Here is an 11,731-nt window from a genome sequence, read left to right on the forward strand (position 1 = left end):
AAAGGAAAAGGTTTTGAATAACCTAAAGTTAATCTATTAAGTAGAGATCTCTTTTCGAACTTAAAAGGGCTAATATACTTTGCCTCCAGTGGAGATCTCACCTTAAAGTATCCGGATCGGGCTTCCCTGGTGGCGCAGTGGTTGACAGTTCACCTGCCGATGCAGGGGACACGGGTTCGTGCCCCGGTCCGGGAAGATCCCACATGCCGCAGAGCGGCTGGGCCCGTGAGCCATGGCCGCTGAGCCTGCGTGTCCGGAGCCTGTGCTCCGCAACGGGAGAGGCCACAACAGTGGGAGGCCCGCGTACCGCAAAAAAAAACAAACAAAAAAACACACCCAAAAACCTAGGTTGATGGATAAAGACGTGAAAGGAAGGGACTGTCATGCTCAACCTCGGTGCCGTGAATCAAAACAACAGTTTATAAACTGCCTAAAGAGGCACACGCCAATTGTGTGCCACTGTGGGAGGTGGAAGGAACTTCCGGTTCTTGCCTACCTGCCAGAGCCCTCGTGGAATGTCCCCCCAGCGCACGCCACCCCACCCCGACCCACGTGCCCTCTGCCCCTCCCCCACCGCAGAACGGTTCAGCCCGCATTTTCCGGTTTACTTTCAAACGTGTCCCTCGTTGACTTGGATCCCGAGCGTTTGCTGAAGCAGGTCGCTCTCTGGCTCCTGGTCTTGACTTTTCTCATTGAGGCTACCAGGCAGCAGTAGTCCGTGCCCAAGCCTGCAGGATGGCTTCAATAGGAGGTAAGCCTATAGGCTGGGGGTGTGTTCTCAGAGACCCTGCCATCCTCACATCCTTCAGGTTCACACGTTACACTTAACTGTGGGCACACAGTTGGACTGAAGTAGAGGGAGAAGAGAGCACTGGACGCACAAGGACATTTCACCTGGGGAGACTGGGGAGCCTGAAGAAACCTGAGACTGCCCGGGGGAGGAGGGGTCGTTGGAGGTGGATCCAGAGGAATTGCCCTGGCTATGGAGAAAGGATGGCAGCAGACAGTCTGATTCTTTCTAGAAGGGAGACAAGCCACTTTGAAACGTGTGTGTAAGGATGTGTGTGATATCCTGGTGGTGACACAGGGAGGGTCATGAGGAAAGCCTAGAGCTGTATTGTGTTCCTCAGGCACCTGAAGCTTGCCTCACCACATCTTGCAAAGGGATTTGAACAGGACCATACTGTATCTCAGGGGGCCGTGGGGAGAGATGGTCTTGGTGAGAAAACTATTCAATGGGGCTGTGTGTGGCCACACCTGCAGTGAAGTGTCCTCTCCGAGAGCTAGGCAGGGGGTTAGTCTAACTGCCGCAGCCCACACCTCGTCCACTCCTCCCAGCCCAGAGCTCACTTGTCAGTTCAGGCAACTGTTGCCTTGGATTCAACAGGGGATGGGCAACCATTACGAGTAACTTCAGCCAAGAGAGGGCTCAGGTTCCTGAGTTGCTCTGAATTGTTCTTCCTTTTGTGGAATGGCAGTACTTCAGACCTACTTCATCTTGTCCAGTATCTCATGCTGGACCCTCAGGCTGCCTTGAGAGGAAGAGTTTGTTCCTATTTCAGGTCACTCCTTCATGGACAGGGAACAGATGTGGAGTGGGGTTGGTTCGGGTGGAATGTCTATGAAGGCTGCTTCCTCTTTTAAAGGGGGAAGGAGTGTAGCCCAGGATCAGGAAGATGATCTTCTGTGTTACTATTAAACGTCCTATGACATCTGTTCTGGTGAGTTAGGTGCACCGTGGTGTGTACCTTGTTCTCCTGAACAGGGATGTGTTTCAGACAACTTGATCGCCATGGCATCTGGCTTATGCCTGCATCTCAGATTGTCTCTCTGTTATTGGGAGCTGGAAGGGGAAGGACCACAGGCAGTCTATACTCCCACGACCAATGTAACATGACAATTCCCTGGCCCTTGTTTAATCCTCTGCAGCCATCACTGGCTGTGAAATGACAGAATCTAAGGGACACGCGCCTACTTCTCAGACCACCCCAAGCCCCTAGGAACAGAACTCCTGACTGATGACAGTGACTCTGGGCACTGGGGAAGGGGTGGCAGGACCTGGCCCATGTTACGTATCTGCTGTGGGTTGTTCTGAGATGCAGGTCCTTTCTGGGCCTGTGTCATGGGTTTTTATCAGGATTCCATTAGAGATATTTTCCAGCATTTTGTTTTGTTTTGTGAGGCTAGGAAAGAAAGAGGGGATTTATACTGAGCATCAGGAAAAGGAGGACTGAGGAGGAGGTGGGGCCCTAATATTTTACACAGTGCCTGTCCACAAAGGGCCTTTGGGGGCCTAGAACTTACCTTGCAGAAGGCCCCTACCTGCTAGTACGCCGGCTGAGGGGCATTTCTCACAGACCAGATGTCCACACAGCTCCAGGTCTTGGGAGACAGCCTGTGAGGCTTAGGTGCCAGGGTGTGCCTTAGGGAGGCTCTCCAAGTGAGTGCTTGCTGAGGCAATTTCTTCTCGGCAGGCATGGGTCAGGGAGCTTGGTGGATGGGCGTGGGGTCACCAGTGGAATAATTCTCAACTGGAGGTCAGGGCATGAAAATCACTTGAAGACACTTGCACGCTGCAGTTTCCCTTGTCCAAGAGTCTCTCATCTGTGGAGATTTACACTCTGATGCCGCAGAAAGCCTCAGTCCCACTTGCCCATTCTCCTCCTCCATTCACTCCTTTCCTTTGCCTCAACAGCATCTGCAGTGCTGGCAACGGATGTCCCCATGAACCCCGGTGCCTCCTTGTCTACTTTCACGGCAGTGTCCTTTCCTCCACCCATTCTTGGCGCCCAGCACTGGCCACCCTGGGAGCAGCACCTGCCACCTCTCATCACCCCCGCATTCCCTCCCGGCAGCAGCCTGCTGCTGCCAGCTTTCCCCAGGATGCCTTTGGTGGCTAATGGTGGCTGTGGCCCCAGTGCCCCTGGGGCTTGCAACTTCACTGTCCAAGTCAGGTCACAAGGGAGGCCAGTGCAGGCCCAGCAGACTCAGACCTTTATCGTTCCTCAGGGCCCCCTCAACTGGAGCGCTCCAGGGGCCCTCAGCGGGAGTGCTGCATGTCCTGCACCCATATTCTTAGCAACCCCTGCGATGGAGACCACTGTGACTGCTCCAGCTGTTGGAGTTACTCAGGCTGGCAAGGGAGGCTGGACCCCAGGCTTTCCTCCTCAAGCTCCACCACCAGCTGCCCAGATGGCCCCTAACATTCGCCCAGTGAACTCTGGGCCATGGCCACATGGCACTTCCAGGGAGGGCAGCCTGGACACCAACCAGCCCTATGCCTCTCTAACCACCAGAGCGTGTACAGTAACTTCCGACGGTGGCAGCGCCTCAAGCCACTGGCCCGGAGACACCTTCCCCAGAGTCCTGATGCAGAAGCTCCTTCCTGCTTTCTCATGTGAGTGAACGCTCAGGGGGCCATGAGCTTATCGGAGCTCTTAGATAAAGAGGAACTGGGGATGGACTCGCACGTTAGGTTTCTAGGGATACTGGAAGCGAGGTGTGAGGGCGATGTCCACGCCACGAGAAGGCACACTGTCGGTCATACGGGCGAGCCTGCCAGTCCATGACATCATGACTGAAATGTGCCTTATCTCAACTGACCCCACCCCCCTGTGAGTCTAGCCAGCTTGCTCTTCCATGATTCTCCTGGTAATACGGCCTGAAGACTTGCAGTCAGAGAGGGTCGTGGTGTAAGTTGAGGAGCCAAGGAGTGGATGCCACACTCTCCTGTGCTGACGTCTCCTTTCATACAGCACTTGAGTGTACGTGGCCAGGGGAGGTCACTTCGGAGAAGGGGGAGGAGCGCGGGGCCCAGGAGAGCGCTTCATGCACGCCTCGACTTTGTTGATGTGGAGAATTCCACTAGGAACAGGGTGATGGTAGAGCTCTCCTAAGGGCATGGGCTCTCTCCCACTAGAGTTGTGAGCCTGGCAGGCATTTCCATCCTAAACCTGCGGTCCCTCGTAAAAAGGGGACAATCACACTTCACCTTCAGAGGACCGTGCAGAAGACTCCTTGGGCTAATCTATGAAGTGTGAGCAGATTGCCTGGCACATGCCACGCCTCACTGATGATGGTGATTTTTATTATGAAAAGGCAGCCTTGAAGAGGAAAAGAGCTCCCCAAGGCACAGTGTCCCAGCTCTAGCCTGGGAGTGGATGGTCATCCTCGAGTGAGTGTGAGGCGGTGACAGCCGTAGCCGGGAAGCCTTGTCTCTGCTCTCCCAGACACCTGCCTCTCACCCTCCTGTTGCTCAGTCATGCTGTGTTGAGTGATGTGTGGTCCACATTGGTGGGTGGGGTCAGGCAGGTGGGGGCTGGGCTGGGCACAGAGACTGACCCCGAGTGCTTACAGCCCAGCGCTTCGATCCCTGGCCCGCCTGAAGCCCACCATGACACTGGAGGAGGGACTGTGCAGGGCCGTGCAGGAATGGCAGCACATTAGCAACTCTGACCGGATGATCTACTACGAGATGGCGCAAAAGTGAGTCAGCGTCCTGGGCCCAGGGGCTGCGTGGGGGGTGAGGCGAGTGGGTGAGGGCAGGGTCTGGCCGTGGGGGTGCTCATCAGAGAGGACAAAGGAGAAGGGCTGTCGCTCGGAACGGGGGGCCCACAGCCCAGAGGCCCTACAGTCCTCCAGAAACCCCTCCCTCACCTTGACAGTTTGGTTCTTCTGTCCTTCCTCCACCACGAGCTCTGCCCTCCCGAGTTTGACCTACCCGTGCCCTCACATGAAGGTCTCAGGACGGGGCAGGGTGAAGCTGTGAGTCCAGTAGGGGTCCAACTCCAGCCATATGGGCTGGGCTGGGGAAAGAGCTCCACCCGCCAGCCTGCTGCTTCCTTAGTGGTGGCTGGCTGGCGGCCACTGACATAGATTTGGGACCCCCTCTCCTCACGAAAAGTGGCCTGAGTGGGTACCCTGGCATCCCTCAAGAGGCTGGGGAAGCCAGCTGTCATCAGCCCAAGGGTCTCTGGCCCTTCCAGTGTTTGCTCCACGGTAATCCCCTTGGTTTAAGAAACAAAACCAAACAAACAAGCACCTCTCAGAGGAAAGGAAGGCCTGTCCTGTAAGCTCAGCATCCACATCGTCCAGCCTCTCCTGAGCCCTGTCTCCAGGTCTACGTTCCAGAACTCTCAGTCCCAACCCAGGGTCCTGGATTTGGGCAAGGACCCCTGTGGGGAACACATGCCTGTTCCAGCCTCTGGCTGTCAGCCCTTCATGTGGCTCTGGATGGGGGGCATGAGGAGGGTGCCCCCTGGGTCAGACACGTGTCCCGTTGACCTGGTTCAGTGCAGCGACCTGGCTCTATGCTGTTGAATGCTCTCCAGTGCTGGTGAGGCAGGAAGGGTCCCAGATCTTGTATCAGTTCCAGGAGCAGCTCTCTGCTGTGGACAGCACCTCACAGGGCCTTGACAGCCCCAAGGCACATCCTCTCCCAATCCCTCATTCTTGGCTGCCTTTGTTGGGCTCCAGAACCCAGGCCATTTTCTCAGGGTGGCCTGTGCCTCCGTCACCCCCCAGGTTCATGCAATTTGAGGCAGAGGAGGAGATGCAGGTTCAGCAGTTGTAGTGGATGCAGTGCGCGCAGGGCCTGCCTCCTCCAGCCCCACCGAAGCTGGATCCTCGGGGGCCCCCAGTCCCGAAAGTGGGCCTTCAGCCAGCCACCCAGGTTCCCACTGGAGTTGAACGCACAGGTAACAGGGGCCCAGGGTTGGCCACTGTTCCCATGTGGATCATCTTCCTTCAAGACAGGGGCATTGGTCTTTCAAGCAAAACAGCCACCGAGGCGGTGGGTGGGGGGTGGGGTCTCAGATGCCCTTTGTCACTACGGGGTATTATTGACTTGGTCAATTTTGTAACTTCTCTCACGCCTCCCTGTCAAAGGACTGCACACAAAGTCTGCCTAAGAAGTGGGCTTGATGGGGACACCCCTGGAAAATTGGAGGTTCCCCACTTCCTTACATGTGACTCTCTTAGATGCCCCCTTACCTCCCCCCTCCAACTGTGCATGAAGCTTCAGGTGGTCCTGACCCCCCCACACCCACATCAATGTCCCCCAACAGTGCCCTCACCAGCGTGCGCTCGGTGGTCAGGAGGTGGACCGGGAGCCCCTCACCTTCCTTCCCTTCCTCCTGCTCTGCCGCAGCCTGTGCTCCCAGGATGTCCGGCCCCAGGGCCCAGCCCTCCCGCCCGAAGCCACACAGGTCTCAGCGACCCCCGGAGCCCAAGGCACCCGAGGACATTCCACCTGAGGCTGTGAGGGAGTATATGGACATCATGGAGGCGCTGGTGGGGCCCGTCCACTCAGCCACAGGCGACTCAGATGCAGAATGGGGAGAGGACGGAAATGAGCTGCAGCAGGAAGAGGACGGCACCTACTCGGACCCGGATCTCTTAAGCTACATCGACAAGCTGTGTTCCCAGGAGGACTTTGTCACCAAAGTAGGCTAGGCCTGGAGACTGGGGTCTGCAAGATGCCAGGGCATGGAACTCTCAGCACCCAAGATCTGGGTTCTGCTCAGGCCGTTGGGACTTAAGCTCAGCTCCTTGCTCCTGAGCCTGGTGTTAGGGGAGGTTTACGCAGATGTTTGTGTGTATATGTTTGTGTCTATCTGTGTGTATGCCTTTGTGTCTGTGTTTGTGCCTCTGTATATGTGCTCTTTTGTGTGTGACTGTGTATGTGCATGTTTGCGTGTGTGTGTGTGTGTGTGTGTGTGTGCGTGCGCGCGCTGACCATCCCCGCCTTGTGGAGGACAGTGGGGTGGATCTCTGCTTTTCACTTTCCCTCCTGGCCTTCTTGTCTCACAGACCACTCCTGGCCAAGGATGCTCACAGCCTCTTCTTTCTGTTCTAGGTGGAGGCAGTCATTCACCCTGGATTCCTGGCAGATTTGCTTTCTCCAGACCCACAGCTGGATCTCTTGGCCCTAGAGAAGGAGCTGGAGCAGGAGGAAGGGCTCACCCCCGAAGAAGTGAGACAGGGGAGGGAGAGGGACACTCAGGGAGCCAGGGGACCCCACGGGAGGGGGACCCCAGGTGATCCAGGGGACAGGGGAACCCAGATGACCCAGGGGAGCCAGAGGAGGGAGGGATCCCCGGTAGAACAGGGGACACAAGGGACACCCAGGAAGACCAGGGCACGGAGGGACCCCAGTGAATAGGGGAGAGATAGGGCCCCAGAACAGGAGGGCCACATAGCGCTGTCCATCCCTCCCCTGCCTGGGACACCTGGCATGGGGAAGGGCCCGTTCTGGGGTGGGTGCAGTGCAGGGTGAAAGGAAGGAGAGGATAGGGAGCCAGGAGGGGAGGGAAGGTCACAAAGCTGGGAATCAGTTGCAGGAGGATGGCAGGACTGCCACAGTGTCTGTATTTGGATTCGAGTCCTGGGGTCGCCCGTCCCCTCCTCCCCCACAGGGCCATTGTCCCACTGCCCAGTGCTCCTCCTCTCACACGTGTGTGTGCAGCCGTCACTGTCCTCCTCCCTCCTACCAGCTGGTGCAGAAACGACTCCTGGCCTTGAAAGAGGACGACGGTGTGCGGGCAGCCCCGAGTCACAGTGCACCCGGAATGGCCTCAAGTCCTTCTGAGTCCGAGGCCGGCCAAGGTGCCCAGAGGCACGACCAAGAACCCCATCTAGGGGTCAGTGATGAAGCCTGCCCACCAGAGATTGATTCTCAGGCTCTTCATAGGCTCATGCAAACAGACACTGCCCTGTGCAGGCCCAAAGTCTTTGTTCCCTCTGGAGGACGTCAGGAGTTCTCTATATTCCGGCCCGTACGGCTCTCCCCTCCCCAGGCTCAAAGGCGCACCGGCCCTCTACTGAGATCCAGGGATGCGTCTGTTCTCAGAAAGGCCTCTCCTCTTCGGGAGGCCCGAGTGCCCAGGGATGGGTCCAGTGAGAACGAGGAGGTGCTCCAAAGCGTCTTCATCGTAGACTCTCAGCATATACTGGTGCCTTTCGGGATGTCCCTCAGTCCTGCGCATGTCTCAGCCCTGGCTTCCTCTGGAGGTTGGGGGGCCCAGAGTGCTCCCCAGTCCCCCTCCTCTCAGAGAAGAGGCCTCAGCCCAGCTCCACCAGCCGCTCCCAAGTCGAGGAAGCGGGCTCTGTGTGGACGCCCAGCCGCTGCTGAGAAGCTGCCCATCCCCGGGGCTGGCCTCGGCGTCTCTGGGAGGCCAGCCTTGGCTCTGGGGCTGGCTCGCCCCTCACAGCTGAGAAAGAGAAAGCGTGACCCGTTTGACACAAAGAAGCGTGGGAAGAGGAGGAAGAAGCACTGCAGCCAGTAGGGAACAGCTGGGTTGGCCCTCCAGGGCGAGGCCCCAGGGCAGCCCCCTGGGGAGCCTAGGGGCTCCTCCTCCTCCTCCCAGTGCTGATCCTGGATGATGTGGGAGGAAGGGAGGGGGGCAGGACCACCAGGGTGGGGAGGGGGAGCGGGATTGTGGGGGGTTAGGGAGGTGGGGGAGGTGGGTGTGGCCAGGTGTGGGTGGGAGCAGGACCTTTGGAGTGATGTATGTAAATTGTGAACAAAGATCGTTTTCGTGGGAAATGCTCTCAGGCCACTGTCATCTTGTTGGTGTTGAGCTGCTCCACAGAGAGCGATCCTGAGAGGAAGGAAGGATGAGGGAGGTCACAGGAGCTCTGGGTCTACAGGTGGCCACACCTTTCCTCCACATAGACAAGGACTCCTCAGGCTGCCCCTGGGAACGCACAGCTCTCACTTTCCCCAGGGATCCTCTCATCAGCCCCTTCTCTAACGCCTGCTTGGCTAGGGCCCTTCTGGGGCATCTGTACCGTCTTCTGCATCCCTGAACCTTCTGGGGAGGCAGAGCTGCTCTTGTGCCTTTCAGCCCTCTGGACACTCACCAGTTTCTAGGATGGAGCCTGGAGACGGCCCTTGTCATTATGGAGCTTCTCTCTGCTTTCGTGAAGTGGCCAGACGACGGCGCTGGGATGACCCTCCGCTCATCCAGGGTTTCCTGTGTGGGTGGCCTGACCAGAGACGAAAAGTCTTGGCCATGGGGACGGGACTGTCTGCCTCATCGTAGCGGGAGCATCCTCTAGTTCCACTGGGATTATTGCAATGTGGAGAGTGGTGGAGGCAGCTACCTCTTCATCCCAATGAGGATGCAACAAGGGGAATGGGTGTGGGGAGATTCATGGGGCCCCCGTTAAAGGTGTGTATAAGGGAAAGGACAGTCGGGCCCCTTTGTGGAACTTGTGGGATCTCTGTGCAGCAGCATCTCGTCCAACTGAGGGAGGAGGACCCATGTGGCTGTGGCCGTGGGGACTGGCGTCCGGGGCCTCCGGGTCTGCAGAGACACCCCAGAGCTACTGTCCCTTCCCTTTGCACCCATGGCTGGACGTGTGTGTGTACTGGTATCAACACTGGTTTGTATCCCCATAGGAAACAGGTCCTCCTAACAAACTATGACCACGTTTCACAAGAACAGCTTGCTCACAGGGGCGGCAGGGGGTGGGAGAGGTGTCTGTGGCCCCAGATCTGAGTGGGAGCTGGGATCCATGCTGAGGAGTGTGGAGGCCTCAGTCACCGTCCTGTGGGTGTCGGCAGAGGCTTCGAATCATCAGAGCAGGGGAAATGACCCCCTCATTAGAGTGAGACGAGCAAACAATGAGGGGCAGGGGGTAGACCCCCGCTGTCTCCCAGAAGTGCCTCCCCTCCCAGTCCGCTTAGCCTCTGTCACAGCCTGTCTGGCCCACCTCTGAAGCCCCTTCCTCCTAAAGCACTGAGATGCTCTGATCTTTTATGGACCTGCCCTGGGCCTCACCCCCCCTTCCCTGCTGGCCAAAGGCTCTTCTCCTGCTTCTGACTTCTGATTCCTTCCCCAGGACCCAGGCAGGTGTTAGGACAACAGAGATTCCCTGAACATGACCCCTACACCACCAGCATGCAAAACTGGGGCCGCAGGCTTCCACAGGTGGCATGACTCTCTGCTGGACCCTGCAAAGAGCTTGGAGAAGAAAGGGGCTCATGTCTCTCCACCTCCTCAGAATCTGTAGGTCAGCCTCACAGGTCCCCCTCTGTCCAGGTGGGCAGCACATATGTGCTCCCAGCCCTCCTTGACCCTTTGTGAAAGAAAGTTTTTGCAGCTTTGTAGTCTGATATTAGTCAAGGTGTCTCAGGGCTTGTTTCTTTTGAAGCCCTACAGGAGAATCTGTTTCCTCTCCCTTTCTGTCTTCTAGAGGCTGCCTGCATTCCTTGGAATTAGTCCCTTCTTCCATCTTCAAAGTGCATCACTTTAATCTCTGCTTCCCTCATCACATGGTCTCTCCAACTCTGACTCTTCCTGTGTCCCTCCTACACAGCTCTTTGTGTTTATATATAGCCCACCCAGAAAATTTAGGATAATCTCTTCATCTCAAGATTTTTTACTTAGTCACAGCTGCAAAGTCCATTTTTCCATACAAGGTAACGTGCACATATTGTCATAGGAGGGGTTAAACACGGGCGTTTTGGGGGAACCAGAATTTACCCTACTAGAAGGAATCCACAAGAATACCTACCATCAGCATCCACATGAATAACAGACTATGACCAAGTGGCGTTTATTCCAGGGACGCAAGCCTTGTTCAATGGTAAACACTCATCAATGTAATCTACCAGATTGAGTCTAAAGAGGAAACACGTACTGTTACACCAATTAACACAGAACAGGCACTGAACGAGATTCAACGCCCCTTCATATTAAAAGTGCTCAGGAAACTAGGATTAGAAGGTCACTACCTCAACCGAATAAAGAGCCTCTACAGAAAACCCACTTCTAACATCACATGAAATGGTGAAAGAATGAATGCTTTTCCCTGAGTTCAAAACAAGGTTAGAAGGTCCACTCTTATCTTAGTTTTCAACTTAGTACTTTAGATTCTAGTTAGTGTAGTACAGCAAGAAAAGGAAAAAAGAGGCATACATATTAGAAAAGAAGGAATATAACTGTCATTCTTTACAGATGACATAACTGTCTACATAGAAAATTCCAAGGAAGGTATAAGTAGACTCATAATAAATTATAATAGCTTGCTTTAGCAGGATCTCAGAATATAAAATCAATACATAAACATTTATACACAACATTGATCAGATTTCCATATACTAGTAACAAACTGAACGACTGAAAACCAAAATTTAAAACATATTAAATAGGTTCCAGTTCAAGATGGCAACATAGGAAGATCCCGAACCCACCTCCTCCCACAAACACACCAAAGCTACAGCTACATATGGAAAAATTTCCTCTGAAGAAAACTAAAAGATGGTGGAGCAACCCCTTCACATCAAGAAAACCAGAGGAAAACCACATCAAAACAGGTAGGAAAGGCTGAGACACAATTTTGCCATAAACCCCATCCTTGGTGTGGAGACACAATTAGGAAGGAACTCAAAACCTGGAGCTTCTTCCTGAGAGGTGAAGGGTATGGACCCCACATTGGGCACTCCAAATTTTAAGGCTGGCACCTGAGAGATAGACCCTCAAAACATCTGACTTTGAAGACCAACAAACCACATCCCATGAGACCCATAGGGCTGTGAACTGAGGAACAGCTCTTAAAGGGCCTGTGCACAGACTCACCTGTCCCAGGGCCAAGTGTAGAAGCAGCCCTTTGAAAAGCACTCTGACTTTTGGTGAAAGAGACTCACTTCCCAATTTTAAAGCATTAATCTGAGGAACAGGGGCCTGCTGGAATACTCCCCAGGGACAGAGGCTGGCGGGTGCCA

The 11,731-nt window shown here is 55.3% G+C and overlaps 1 protein-coding gene across 1 annotated transcript; it reads left to right on the forward strand.

Moving 5' to 3' along the window:
• Positions 1 to 2,574: 2,574 nt before the first annotated feature.
• LOC308611441 (NUT family member 2G-like) lies at positions 2,575 to 8,373 on the forward strand. Its single transcript, XM_081260216.1, is given in 8 exon segments — positions 2,575 to 3,289; positions 3,292 to 3,397; positions 4,357 to 4,485; positions 5,524 to 5,569; positions 5,573 to 5,795; positions 6,173 to 6,444; positions 6,857 to 6,973; positions 7,494 to 8,373. Coding segments are annotated over 8 exon segments (2,250 nt in total). The 5' UTR covers positions 2,575 to 2,724; the 3' UTR covers positions 8,286 to 8,373.
• The last annotated feature ends 3,358 nt before the right edge of the window (positions 8,374 to 11,731 follow it).

This window comes from Mesoplodon bidens (genome assembly GCF_964165515.1).
Source record: "Mesoplodon bidens genome assembly, contig: HAP1_SCAFFOLD_864, whole genome shotgun sequence".
In the NCBI taxonomy this organism is placed as follows: Eukaryota; Metazoa; Chordata; class Mammalia; order Artiodactyla; family Ziphiidae; genus Mesoplodon; species Mesoplodon bidens.